Source organism: Lipotes vexillifer, unplaced genomic scaffold (assembly GCF_000442215.2).
Source record: "Lipotes vexillifer unplaced genomic scaffold, Lipotes_vexillifer_v1.1 scaffold1861, whole genome shotgun sequence".
NCBI classification, from domain to species: domain Eukaryota; kingdom Metazoa; phylum Chordata; class Mammalia; order Artiodactyla; family Lipotidae; genus Lipotes; species Lipotes vexillifer.
Window position 1 is genome coordinate 90,494 of NW_006784863.1, and position 15,597 is coordinate 106,090.

General features: G+C 34.2%; 1 protein-coding gene across 1 annotated transcript in view; it reads right to left on the reverse strand.

Annotated features, from left to right (window-relative positions):
- The window catches only part of PSMD14 (proteasome 26S subunit, non-ATPase 14), a 92,935-nt gene that overhangs the window by 10,662 nt on the left and 66,676 nt on the right, over positions 1-15,597 (reverse strand). Inside the window, exons 8-10 of the mRNA XM_007457002.1 lie at positions 12,103-12,210; positions 5,377-5,451; positions 2,068-2,193 (exon numbers count right to left, since the gene is read on the reverse strand). Of these exons, the coding sequence (XP_007457064.1) occupies positions 2,068-2,193; positions 5,377-5,451; positions 12,103-12,210 (309 nt within the window). The remainder of the gene's footprint in view (positions 1-2,067; positions 2,194-5,376; positions 5,452-12,102; positions 12,211-15,597) is intronic.

Below are 15,597 nucleotides of genomic sequence, written 5' to 3' on the forward strand. Positions count from 1 at the left end.
ATAGCCTTGTAATTATGTTTCTAAAGTCAGGTTCTAGGTATACCGTGCCCCTGATCAAAAATAACTCTATCCTGATTTTCCAAACTCTGTTACTTGACTTCAGTAACTTTAAAAATCTTTATTCCCCACTATTCACCCTTTTATGTACATCCTTCTCATGTACTCTAGCCAAACACAGTTTCCTAAAAGATGCCCTTGCTTTTCTGTCTCCTAGTCTTGCTCATGATGTTCAGTTGGCCTAGGGTAACATTCCTTTGTACATCCAAATCTTATTCATGCTTTAAGGTCCAGTTCAAATGTTATTCTCTAAAGACATCATCCTGGGTCTGTACCAGCTGAAAGCAAAAGCATTTGAACTTCTACAGGACTTCACGTGGACTTCTCTATGGCAGTGTTCTCTAACTTCTAACTTGAATGAGTATACAAATCTCTTGGAAATCTTGTTAAAATGTTGATTCTGATTTAGCAGGTCAAAGACCTGCATTTCTAACAAGATCCCAAGTGATACAGATGCAGCTGGTCTGTGGACAATCTGAATACTAAGGTGTTATCAAACACACGAATTTTGGTCAAGTACTCTGGTTATGAACTTTTCTTAATGCCCGTTTTCCTAAAAATGAAGGAAGGATCCCTGTTTTCCACCGCAAATTGTACAGAAGATATTTGATAAATATCTGTAAGCATAACACTGTATAGTATGTATACATGTTTTACAAATTGCAGGTTTTCAACCCATTAATAGGTTGCAAACTATATGTCGATGTATATAATATGTATGAATATAACTGAAACAGTATGAAACTGAGTCAAATGAGAAAGAAAATAGAATATAACCACTTGTAATAAGGGTAAATATTGCTTCATAAAACTTTTGTTGCAACATATATACACACATACATATACATTTGCAGGTACTGGGTCAAATGTAAAATCTATTCTTTCTATGGGTTTTGGTCAAAAAAGTTGAAAAATACATGTTGTGAGTTGAATCATGTCCCCCCTAAAAGGATACATTGAAGTCATAACCCTGGTTAGAGATTAGAGTTATGCTGCCACAAGCCAAGGAATGCCTGGGGACCAAGAGAAGCTAGAAAAGAAAAAGAAGGATCCTCCCCACTAGAGGCTTCACAGGGAGCATGGTCCTACCAATACCTTGATTTTGGACTTCTAGCTTCAGAATTGTGAGGGAATAAATTTGTTGTTTTAAGTCACCCATTATATGGCAGTTTGTGATGGCAATGCTAGGAAACTGATATAATACAGAAGATACATCTTAGTCTTGGTCAAGTATTCTCTTAATTTCTGAATTGTAAAAGAACATAAATCTATAAACAAAATGTTATCATGGCCACATATACTTTAGCATACAATAAATATTTTCAGGAGATTGTGAAAAATATAACTTTTTTACATCCTCATATGAAGTGGTCTCCCTTTGCTACTCTTTACATCATCCTGTTTATTGTCTTCACAGCACTAATTACAATGTATTATGTTGTGTTTATTTGTTTACTTTCTGTTTCCCCTACCAGAAAATAAATTCCATGAGGATAGGTCTTATTTTTTACCATATCCCCAGCACCTGGCACATAGCAGGTTTTCAATAAATATGTATTAAATGAAAAACAGAGAAGTTCATAAAATAAGTTATATGTTATCAAGTATTAAATGCTGTTGTTGTTCACATCTCCTTGTTCCTCCTTCCCTTCCAAGGAAAAGTCTTCTGAATAATTAAGAGATTTCAATTGTAAAGCTATTTACAACAGGGGTTGGCAAACTATAAGCCACGGGTCAAATCTAGCCAACTGCCTGTTTTAGTAAATAATGTTTTACTAGGACATAGCCTCACTCATCCCTTTATGTATTGTCTGTGGCTACTTTTACACTATAACAGCAGAGCTGAGTAGTTGCAACAGACTGGATGGCTTATAAAGCCTAAAATATTTACTATCTGGTCTACAAAATAGGCCACTCTACTCTTAACTATTTATATTTATACAATGCCTGATATCTAATCATATATATTCCAAAGATTATAAGAAATAAATGTTGAAAGTAAGTTTTTACCTTATTGTAATTTTTGGCTAATTCCAACATCTCTTTTACCACTGACTCATTGTGTTTACAGTGTTCACTGTAGTCCTGAAGTGTCAAACCTTCCATCCAACTCTTCTTATGCAAATTTAACAACATCTAAAAAATATAAAGAAAAATTATTTTCCTGTATTGAGAAAATTTCCTTTATTTGTCTTGAGAAACAACTTTACAAACAACTTTTGGAATTAATGAATTTAAGTTTAATTTTATTAATTTAAATAAACTCTAAAAAGTATCCTCCTAACTTTATATTAATAAAATCTAAGGAATACTCCAACTCATGGCCTTTGCATTTGCTGTCCCTTTGCCTCAAAGGCTATTTTTCTTATCTTTCTATGGCTTACATTTCTCACTTCCTTAGATATAGCTGCCATTCCTCACCATTATATAATAAAGCCACCCCATACTATCTAAACATCTTTCTTTCCTTAACTTGCTTTATTATTTTTATAACACTATAAACAGCTGAAATTTTTGTTTTCTTGTTAAGTGCATTCCTCTCCCATTAAAGAGAAATCAAGGCAAGGACTCTGCTCTGTTTATTTCAAGATCACCAAGGTCTAGATTCTAGAATCTAGATCATAATCTATCATAGCAAATACTAAATAAGCATATGTTGAATGAATGAAACTACTATGTTACACATAGGATTTCTAATAGTTCATATAGCCCAGCTCTCAAATGCTGAGATAAGGAGGTAAATGCCTCCATTTACTGAATGACTGTGTCAATCTTTCTGAGTCCCTGTTTACATATCTATGAACTGAAGGCTTGTATTAGATAATCTTTAAATTTTCTTCAAATTCTAATATTCCATCTATAATTTAAAATTTTTGAACTTCTTTATACCAGAATGAAAAGTCGTAAAACTGGGAAGGAAATCACAGATCCATCCACTTTGCAATCACATCAGCAAACTGGGATCAGACCCTATTAGTAGTGATCATGGAACTAAACACTTTAGTTCATTATTTCTCAAACTGGACTCCTAATTCTGAATACATATTCTTTGAAGTTCATAAGTTTTCAAGGACAGAGTCTTAAGACAGTTTTTCTTAAAAGTCCTACTCTATAAATAATGTCCTTCAGTTGAGGATAATCATTGAATAAGAAGAGTTTTCTAAATGATTGATAAAATTATGCAATGTGAAAAAAAAATGGTACCTACAGAATGACTATTGTTCTTTTGCTATGAGAACCAGTATACTTTAAGTGAGATCCACAAGCTATGAGGATCTAAAGACATAGTTGGCAGTATATGAGTTTAGTTTAGAACATTTGCTTAGAGGTTTGCAGCTAAAAGTGGTACAAAGTTTTCCTTATGCTGGAGAATAAGCTGCATGTCAAAATCACCTATGAGAATTTTCAAGACACAAAAGATCCATATTCCTCCATGCCCCTCCTAGGGCCCATGGAGGCAAGAGTAGTTTGGAAAAAAACTGGAAAACTCCTGCACATGTAACCCGAATTTCTTGGATTGCTTCCCATCTTTGCCAGTGACAGTGTTTTAGAAAATACATCCTCAGGAAATTTTGGTGCAGCTGCAACTACCTATGCTATAAAGCTACCTATAATTAAGTGTTAAGAATTGGATTTTTCTACACTTCAGAAGCAAACAAAGAAAGTTCCCACAGAGCAGGAGAATAATTCTACCATGCCTGGACAAAGATTGGATTGGGCCCCTCAGGTAACACTTGGAGTTAAGTATACAGGTTGGTGAGATAAGAGTAAAGGCAGGGCTTTGGGTATCAAGAAAGCACCTGAACTGAGCTATACTAGGAACATAAATAAAATATTAATTAATTTATGTAAGTATTTATATGTGTGTTTTTTATACCAAGGATGGTGGCTAAGTTTATGGGGTACCATAAAGGAAAAAAAGAAAAAGAAAATTTGATGTAATTAGATGGATATTTCCAAATAGTTAGGTGTCAGACTGATAAAAATATTTATGTATCGGAATGAATTTTTCAGTTTATGTCTGAGTGGTACCCTTTTATCCCACAGCCTGTACCTATTCTACATAAAATTAAAGTAAGTGTTGAAAATGTACTTCAAGCTATCAACTAAATCTACCACAGGTGATATGAACTTTGGGACAAAAGCAAGCAGAAGGAAGAGAGCTTTATGGCTCTGTGTCTCCCCTCAGGTCAAGGAAGAACTGGTCCCCTGCAGCCCCTCACTCAAAATCATGCTCAAGCACCTAGGACCTTTGAGTGAGTTTACTGGTGGCTTTGAACTTTTAAAACAATTGTTTATCAAACTTCATAAAATCTTATACAGCACATTCTGCCTACAATATATAAATAAGACTGAAAATGGAGATGATCTGGTTGAAAGAGGGAGCAGTATGGAGAGCCCTCTAACTCCACTCCCATACACCATATGCACTAGATCCCTTCTAGGGTGACTTTGTGGGGAACACTTTCAACTAGTAAGAAAGGTCTTGTTTACTACTGATTACTTATGTTTGGACTTCAGAGTGCATGTAGAAATCAAAACTTAGGGGCTGTCAATAGTACTCACGTTCTTTCAAATTTTTTTAAGTCTTTCTCAGAGAGAAATACAAGAAGCTTATTTGGAGGATGACTAATTGTAATAATAAAGAAAAAAAGCAGTTCAGATTGTAATTTCAAAAAGCAATAGGCAGACTTAAATATTTCGAATTAGTTAAGAGAAAAACTGTTCTTGAGATAATCCTAAAATAGTAGAAACTAAAGAATGCTAATCTACCAAGACACTAGGTAATTTTTAAAGTCATCAAATTTGATTACTATAAAAAGGTATAAAAATTTAGATCTAAATATCTGAAAACCCTTAAAATGCATTTCCCTTTTGACTCACCTTTAGTTTATCCTAAGTAACCATGGTACTTTTTTAAAAAGCACTACACAATTACAATCTAATTTCTTCCTTTCAAATCTGGAACGCTATTTATTTAGCAATTTAGTAAGAAAAGGCCATTTTATTGGAGAAGATAAATTAATCAGAAAAATCGCAGAACTAGAAGAAAGATTTTTATAATTTATCATAAAACCAAACTGGAATGTTTGTTTCCTACTTCCTCTCCTGTTTTAGCACCTACCAATAAGGTAAAATGTCTCTCAATTTGTCCAATAAAATATTCCTTTATTTTATGTTACAGTTCATCAGGAATGAAAAAATATTTGAACGCATCAATGAAAGAGGTCAACAATTTAACTTCAAATATACCAGGTAATAGTTTAAATTGTTTGAAATAGATTTTTTTCCGCCTCTAAGATAAAAATTTAAGCTTACCTTCTGTTCCAGTTCATTTTTCCGATAGTTAATAGTAATGGAGTAATAATGTCTGTTTAGTCCATGAATTAATGCCTATATAGATAAATGATTAGAAGAAGGACAAATTAGTATTTTTCATCTAATAAAATAAATACAACTGTTTGAAACTGTTGACATATCCTGTAGACAATACCTTTACCATCTTCTAAAAATAGCTTTTTATCCTAAGTAAATATGAAACTATTTTTTTCTCAGCTACTAGTTTAGAAGTGAGATTTAGAGGTACAGGGCACACATTCTTTAAAACATGACATAGAGCCGCACAAATTCAACGGTTTTAGTAGCCTTGCTCAGAGTTAGAGATATGATTTGACCTCATCATAATCTAACCTATAAATTAATTATTCATAATTTATAAATACATAATTTATTAAGTCTGATTTTATGACTATCTACATAGGTGGCTCTTTCTTATTTCAAAAGAAAAGCCTAAAAAGACATAATAATATAATTATTCCTTCACCCACAACATTAATCTGGAGTTTCCGTTTTTCTTAATTCAGTTCTAATATATTAAAAATAACTGTGTCTGGGCTTCCCTGGTGGCGCAGTGGTTGAGGGTCCACCTGCCGACGCAGGGGACACGGGTTTGTGCCCCGGTCCGGGAGGATCCCACATGCCACGGAGCGGCTGGGCCTGTGGGCCGTGGCTGCTGAGCCTGCACGTCCGGAGCCTGTGCTCCGCAACGGGAGAGGCCACAACAGTGAGAGGCCCGCATACCGCAAAAAAAAATAAAATAAAAAAATAACTGTGTCTGCATATGTCTCCAAATTAACGAAATGGAGTTTGTTTTTTAGTGGGTCCAGTCTCAGGCAGCCTCACTAAGCAGAATTTTTTCCGCTGTACTTGAGCACCAAGACAAACAGTCAAATCATCATAAAAACTGAAGTTAATGGCATGGCTTTATTAAGAAACAATAATCCTGCATGTGCTGTAATCCATTCACAGCTGCACAAATGTCTAACTCTAGCTACATAGGTTCAAATGAGGTCCAGAACAGTTTCTGTGGACCCCTCTGTCAGCCTTCTAAGACATTAAAGTACAGAAATACACCTTGGACATATCTTCAAGTACAAAAACAAAAAGGGCTTTGGGGTTAACTCTCAGGAATCTAAAGATAAAGCTAACTAAAACAACCACCACACTAATAACTGGATTTTTACAATGTAGTCTTAAGGTGTTGAGGTAGAAGAAGGGGTGGAAAGGAAACATTTGATGAGCACCTGCACCTGCTTTACACAATGAGTCTTCTAATCTTCACAACAACCCAGTAAGGTAGGCTGGTTCCATTTGTATTTTGACAGATGAGGAAATAAGACACAAATCTCAATTTGTCCTAGTTTATACCTAATAAAAGGCAAAGCTGGGATTTGAACCCAAGTTTTTCTGACTCCAAAGCACATGTTTTTTTTTATCATACTATGCTACAATGTATCTTAGGAAATTCTTAAATTAAGTCTTTGTACTTCAGGGATCAGAATGAAAACAAAGCATAGTCTTACTTTTAAACTTTGCTAGCAAAAATCGCCCCACCAAATACTAACCCATTTTAGGTATGTACTATAACAATCCATTCTTTTGTGTGTGTGTGTGGTACGCGGGCCTCTCACTGCTGTTGCCTCTCGCGTTGCGGAGCACAGGCCCCGCAGCCATGGCTCACGGGCCTAGCTGCTCCGCGGCATGTGGGATCTTCCCGGATTGGGGCAAGAACCCGTGTCCCCTGCATTGGCAGGCGGACTCTCAACCACTGCACCACCAGGGAAGCCCAACAATCCATTCTTATATTCCTAACATCTGCTATAATAAAATGGTTGCTATATGAAATTAAAGTACTAGGAGTACCTATTAAATCCTTATTCATTTCAATAATAATCAGGAATAGTGAATTAAATTTCAGTGCCTAGATATGCTGTACTGTGTGAATCAAAAAGTGGAGCTAATCAGTGCCTCCCTTAATCTGTACTCACCTTTATGCAAATTAGGAAGTGCATCCTCTGGGTGGAAGAATTAGAAAAAGGTGCCCAATGCTCCAAGCAAACTCAGCCTGGCTGGAGAGCAAAGTTTAGGCTAGATTTCAGGTGCCAACTGCCCTCTCATCCAATCACCTTTATGCAGTGCTCCAACTATATAGTTCTACATAGTGGCCATAAGGTAATAACAGGTATGGCCAAGAGATACAGAAGTCAGACAAATGGGCACACAGATAGGTCCACATTTTGGAGATTAACTGTACTGCTGAAATATACAATTTGGAACTTGAAGGCACTACCTACTTGATTTTCAATTACATTATTTAGATGAAAGTAGTACAACTAACAGGCAGCATGAAAGATTAGCAGGGACAATAATAAAACAAATATAAATTTAAATCAAATAATATCCTCAAGCCATTTCCCAATTTCACTTACTCACTTGCTGTGTGCCCCCAAGTACATTCATCCCAAATCATAGGTAAACTGGCCATGTACAGTCCTCCTTCCATATAAACCCAAAGGCACAGGCTCTTTTATTTAGCTCAGTGAAAAATAAATTCTCTCAAATTCCCCATTCTAGTTGACATTGAATTACAAGTTGTGACAGCAGACACCAAATACAAGATTAACTTTACCAAGGGGGGAGACTAGCCTTTTGACAAGGTCAAATTGCAAATTAAACATAACACACTAGCAAATGCCATAGTACGTCAGGCAGACAAAGAAGTTACATAATCAGGAAATTTCTCAAAACATCAATACTTAACTTTTAAATTTACACCTAACAAACATATGATGAATTTAGGAAAATTTAGGCAATTCTTCATTAAAATAGGATATTGTCCTGAAGCCCATTCATTAATTATTTGAAATCTGCAACAGTTTCTCATAGAAGCACTGTTAAAAAGCATGGTTCTATTCTATAGTGTTTATATTGTGGGCTAAATAATATTTCAGTGACTGACCTGGGAAGCTAGCCACCTTTTAGAGCACTGTTTCTGGGACAATACTTTTTGGAATTACTAACAGGACTTAGCTTATTTGCTTCTTGGATATCCTGACCCTTGTTTTCTTTGCTCAAAGGCTGCCAACCTTTCAAAGTAGGAAGTTCTTCCTAGGTTGGTACTATCAGTCTAAGATGCTATTTATTCTAGACAAAGAGTGGTTTGGAGGAGGAACTAGACAAATCAGAGTTTTGAGATCTCACTGATTAGACTTCCAGGTTATTTCTATGTTTCTTTAAGCTAATCTTTAGAGTAGAGCTTTATAATTTTGTTGGTATGACAAATTCAAAGAAAAGCACACAAATAATCATTACGGTGAAATAATACTTCATTGGCATTGTCCAGACTACTGAGAAGAGGTTAGAAGTTGTAACTCCATTTGCTCACTGCTGTGGAAAAGCAGGCATATTATAAAATACACAGCTTATGAACTATGTAATAACCTATTTATAGGTTCTTGATAGGTTAAAAAAATTTCATGCTCTTAAAAAAGGCATATTTACTTAGATCTAAAGATATATGTTTGCCTTAAATTATTTTACATTGATAAACTGAAAATGTGGTGCTAAATATAATCCAGTAAATCATACTTTAAAATGAATCTTTCTTTATATAAATATAATAGCTCTGGAAAGAAACAAAACATGTGCTTTGTTCCCTTTAGGGTGGAGAACTGGGTCACAAATGGCAAAAGAAGAAAAGAATTTTTGCTAAATACCTTTTCATACCTTTTGAATTTTGAGCTGTATATATACATTATCTATGCCAAAATTAATGGATTAATGAAACTTCCAAATATAGTATAAAAGAATGAGGAGCTCTGGTTATGTACTAGTTCCTACAGTAACTCAGTGGATAAGCTAGGCAAATCACAAACTTGCTGGGCCTCAGTTTCCTCACCTACAAAATCATCACAATGGTTCCTTCTAGTACAACTATTTTATAACTGTTTAACAACTACCGAAAACAATGTTTTTCAAATAGTTTAACTGTGTTAGACAATGCAGTTGTACTCAGGGCTACACCTGGAGGTTCATAACCCTAGTATAATGCATCTATGCATCAACAGCTACTAAATTTCCATTCAGTTGACAACCAGTCTTCATATACACTGTGGCCCTTAAGCATCTGAAATGTTGTTGAACAATTTTTAGTGGAATAGTTTTACATTTTTAGTTACTAAAATAAATGCTTGCTAACTCTCAATTCTATACATTTGACAATAATGGTCAAATGTTCCAAGTACAAAATAATACAAAGTCACATATATTAATAGAAAAGTCTACAGTACAGGCATTATACTCTTCCCTCTCTATCAGGATTATTAATGACTTTCATTTAAAACATGAAAGTTCACATAAACTTTGTCTATTAGCTTTGTCTTGTGGCAGATACTTCAACATTGTTATTAGTGCTTTAAAAATAACATTTTCTAAAAGCAATATGTTTCATTGTAGAAAGTTTAAGAAATATGGAGAAGGAAAAACAAGAAAAAACATTCAATAATCCTACAACCTAAAGGTAATCAATACTAATATCATATTGTAAATATATAGGCACAGTTTATAAAATATATTTTTCAAAAAGGAGAGCTTGCATATGTGATTTTATAATCTTTTTCTTAACATAGTTTGAACTTTCCTCAATATATTAAATAGTAGCCTACAGTATAACCCTAATATTTCCCCCCCTACTTTAAGTATGATAGTAAAAAAAATCAGTGTTAGAAAAGCATTAGTAACCACCCACATGAATGCTGATGGTACCTGTTAGGTTCCTATTCCTACCAGTAATAAGCTGGTTTAAGAATAAGATCCCTCTAAATACAAACTAACTTTCCTTCAAAATAAAAGGCATGGCCTTTCTGAAAGGCTTCTGATCCCTGAGGTAAAGATTCTGCTAACACATCTTAAAACTCTATTATGAATATCACCATTCACTTCAAGTTCTTCTGGGATGCTTTCTTTCTAGCTTGTCTTAGAAAACTAAGAAATTGTTTTAAGGTGTGCCTTTGTTCCGTCACTTTTTGGCTTGATCCCATTTGAGTGTTTCAGTATTGGAATTGTCTCAAAACTGTAAAGCACCCAGAGAGATGTCTTCCTGATGGACGCTATAAAAACTGTGAAATAAATATATATACAGATTTTAATTGGAAGCCAAAACAAACTAAAATGAAATGGAAAACAATGATGCTGTAGCTGTTATATACACAGGTCCTTTTAACTTCGGTTTGGAACCTGCTTCATAAGGTTCACCTTAAATTACAGACTATAAGGTAAAAATACAAACTGGACTGATGTAGAAAGAAACAGATTTTAATTATTTAATTAACTCAAATTTTAAGGTTAAAAACCAGTGTTTAAATTTAAAAGATGAAATCTGCAACAGGTGGCTGTTGACTTGCAATTAGTAAAAACTTCTGGCAGAAACACACCATGCAGTAATCACAATGATCTTAGACTGTGAGATGCTACTTAACAAAAAAAATAATATTTGCAAAAAAATAATGAAGCAGTATGATGCTATGGGGGTTATAAGAAAGGTCATTATCACAGGCTAAACAGGTCCAATAATATATTCTCTTGGAACATGCAAGCATGGGCTTGTCTGTACCCAATCAAAAACACTAGTAGCTTATTTCATCATACTCACTATACTTTGCAGTTTTCCCTGGCTTCTAAGTAATTTTTTCAAAAGGAACACACCTCAATCCTTTGAAAGAACTTTGTCACTTTGATGAAGGTTTCAGATGAGTGACTGCTGAAAAAGTAAGCATCTAAAAGTATAAAGTTATCAAAGTATAACCAAGCTTAGTTTAACTGTCAAAGCCACAACTCCCCAGAGACAATCATACGACAGAGCAAGGTTTCAGAAGGGGAGCAGCAATAGCTACTATAATGTCTCTGTCCTATGTGTTCTATTTAACCAAACACGGTATTTCTGTCCTTTTAATTAATCTTCAGAGAAGCAATTAACTATATAGACACAGGTTGTGGTGCATTTAAAAACACATTTAAAATAATTTTTGCAGACAATAAAGATCTGTGTAAAAACAATGAAGCACGTGGATGATACAAAGAAAACATTAATCAGTCAGGAGGATATTAAGTGTCTGAATAACTGTAATAATGGTGGTTGACATCACTAGAAAGAACAAGATATAAACTCTAATCAAAAGAAATATGTAGTTGTGTTTTATATGATTTGTTTTAAAAGTAGGGATTAAGGCAAAAAAAGGAGAAAGAAAAAGGTAAAAATATTTAAGTACTATTTAGGAACTGCTTCTGGGGACCTCTTAAAGTATACAATAATTTACCAGTATCTACTACTATAAGAAATGTCTACTAACCAAACCAATAATGATACCATGATACCTAACGCACTCCACCTAAAACCCCTATCAGTCCTTTACTACAGTGTTAACCGTGCAAAGCTGTAAGGTACTCTCAAGATTAAGGCTCTACTATGCACCCCAAAAGGGTGTCCTCAAACTATGTTAGGAAAGTTTAAAGACTTCACTGAAAGCAGACTCATATGTGAGCAAATCTAACTTTTGCAACACTATTTCCATAATCTCCTTTTAAAGCACAAGAAAAATTAATTGCAAAACAAATTAAAATGCTAAGTACTGGATCTTAAAATGGTCATTTATAACAGGCTTTTAAAATGTAAAACAGTTTTAACACATTATCAAATACAGGCATTACCTGGATAGACGGCTTGTTTAGGTGACCCAGATTTGAGGTTGTTTGTCTTGGTTCATGTCCTAAGACCATCATATTAGCATTGATCAATCTGAAGGCATCAATAACAACCTGTAAAAACAAGGTGTCAGGTCATCTCTTTTTTAAAAAGCAAGTGATGGTGCCAAGCAACACTGGACAAGGCATGATCAACTTGCATCTGTTTCTGGCCTATTTCCAGAAAATCATTTAATTATAATATTAATAAAAAAGAACCTCCTGCTGACTGCACCATCAGCACACCACCCTCTATCTTGTAATGTAAGGTGACACCAATTATTGCAATTTTCATGAAGCAGTAAAGGAAAATATTAACTTTGCATCTTTATTATTGAAATACGTCATTACTAAACTTACACCAAACAGCCTTCATTGGTGTGCATATGTCTGTCACCTAAATTTTACCTAATCAAAATGAATGACAAAGAGAAACTAAAACTGAAAGTGAGCACAAGCTAAGGGACCACATCTAAAGCCCAGCCCTGTCACATCAATTATACTACCACAGTACTTGAAATGACAACAAAATTACAACCAGCAAGGCACTTGCTCCACGTATTCTCTTCTAGTCAGATACCTTTTACTTCTTGTGACTATAAAAGACTTTGTACCTTGTCTGATGGCCTTAAATGTCCAAGCCACTGTCAAGAATACGAGGCACAATACAAGAAAACCAAGGTCATCCGTGCTTTAAGCCAGGAACATGGTATAAAATGATATAGCCCTAAGTTCACAGTAAAGAAATAATAATAGGTATCCTCTTTTTCCTAGGTGTACTCAATATTTCTGTAGAGAAACACTTCAAATTCTTACATGATACAAATCATCTTTTAGCTCATATATTAAGAGATTTAACAAGAATCACATACTATCCGAATGCTTTTCTCTGTTCATTATCATGGATTTGAAAGAACTTGTTAAAGCTTTTAAATGTTGTTAAGTTTTATGTAAAGAACTGGGGATCTTAAGACAGATGCCTCTTCCAGGGAATGTAAATCAATTACCTAGAGAATAAACTCAATACATTCTTCACATAAAAATATCTTAAAGCAGGGTAATATAGTTATTTCTAGATTTGCCTTTAAAAGTGCTAAACGACTGAGATTTATCAATGTTTTAAAATCTGTTGTCTACTAGACTGTTTCTCATTTGTGTAATTATAGTTTGAGGATACTAAGGGGTTAAAAAAAATTTATTTCCAAAATAAGCCAACTGGAATCTAATCAAGTCTGAAAAATCTGTAATAAGTATTACTAAATGCTATATGCTAAAGAAGAGGATTTAAAGAAAGAAAGAAAGGAAAAATCACCCTTTCTAAAAAGCTGCCATGAAGGGTCAACGGTACTAATGAATACAAACTTACACCAAAGCACTATGACAAGGGACTCAATCTAAGGCCTCCATCTACTCCGGCAATCCCCCCCCCCCACCGCCGCCCCAAAACTTTGAATTTTGCTTTTATTTCTAACAGTTTGAATTTCCCCAAAGATTCCTCTTGCCTTAAAATAAAACCAAGTATCCCCAGAACATGCATGATTTAATAGTTTGTGAAAACTTTTTTCTTTTTATACAGTAACTGTAATCCAGACTTAACTTTCACAATTATGTATAAATAAATATGGCCTAGGTTTATACCTCTTGCTTATATACTTAAGCTTTTTTCTAATCATTTTCATAAAGTAATAAGTACTACTATCAAACATGCTTTAATCAGATATTATCATAAATAATTTCAAACAATTGTTTAAATACATATAGAAGTAAAATTTTCTACTAAAAAGCACCTAAAAATAAGATAAAATGTAGGCTAAAGAAGGGAAAAGAGACCATTTTGATAGACAGATGTACAACTTAAATAAATACAAAATTAAGAATTGCTTCCCTAACCAATAGCAGTAAATATTTAAGAGCAAAGCATCATTTTGGTCCAGCTGTTTTTAGAATACTTGGATTCCATTTCAAGATTTCAGTATCATTTGTAGAAAAAGAACACTTCTACAAAACTATAAGAATTCCACAATATATTGCAAAATATCTTTTTTATACCGAATGCTTTCAAACTAGAACAGGAGACCAGCTATTTTACACACACAAAAATCTCTGTAATATTTCTCTGGATTATAAACAGGTGTGAAACTTCATAAAAGGGAAATAAAAATACCAGCTAAAGTGATATCATGATCAATTAAAAACAATCTGAAATTTAGAAATTTTAATTCTATTTAAAATTAAGAGAAAAATTCAAGAATTTAATATACTGTTCAACTAGTAAATGATGGCCTAAATGAAATGAAATGTTTAGAATGACGATTTCTGAGTAGCAACATGAAAGCCAATAGAAAATGAACACTTTACACCAAGATTAAAGGAATGTGCTGCCATCACTATAGCAACTGTCTTAAGGAAACTAACATGTTCAACAACCTGCAGACCAAAATTAGACTTAGTACACAATAAAAATATAAATATGGCAATATAGTCTACATTTTAATTTCTGTACAATTTTATAATTGCTTTTTGTGCTGTGAGAATAAGTGGGTTTCTCCTTTAGAGCAACCTATCAAAATAGACTCATTAATGTCCAGTGCACTAATGAGCAATGGGTAAAGAAGGTGTTAATTATGCCATAGTAAGATTCAAGAAAAAGCCTTGGTGAGCACTTGGAGGTGTGTATAGGCCGAAGGCGTTTCTCCATGTTTATGTATTTACAGCATGATGCAACAGAATGACAGCAAAGTGGTCACTCCATGGATGAGAACAGAAATCTTAGATACAATAGACTGAACAAAGAACCCCCAAGGATTAATTAAGTTATGGGAGGGGGCAGGGGAAAAATTCATTTCTGGGGGCTATATGAATTTTCTAAATGGTTTGTTTTAAAGTATATATACATTAAACCAGTTCAGCTTATGTCTTATAAGGTTATAAATCCAAAAAGTAATTTAGCCAAAAAACTTTGCACAAGAACTACCCCTTAATATGTACTAACAAAAACTTCCAAGCTAAAGTATGACAAATATTTTCAGGAATATGAAGCTAGACTTTTATAATTCCTTTCCATGCTGCAGTCCTTCGCACCACATTGAATCTCCATTCACCGGCCTGACCATTTAATTTTTTCTGGTACAAGTGCCTTGAGACTTTTCAGAGGTCACTGCAACAGTAGACAGCTTATAACAAAACCATTAGCAGTTTGGCTAGCTTAGGGAAACCTCTTACTTTCCTTTTTTGTTTATTATCACTGCATGAATCTGCAGCATATGATAGTTTATAATTTCTCAGGCTTGTTAAATTCATGTTAAAGGTCTGTTTTCTTGTTGAATAAATTTTGTTCATATAATGCTGCCTATTTCATACACTCAGTCTTTAATAGCACCTTTGGTCTATGCGCAACTCACAGATCAAAACAGAGGACTAAAATAGGGGTTGATGATGCTATTTACATGTGTGATTCCTGCT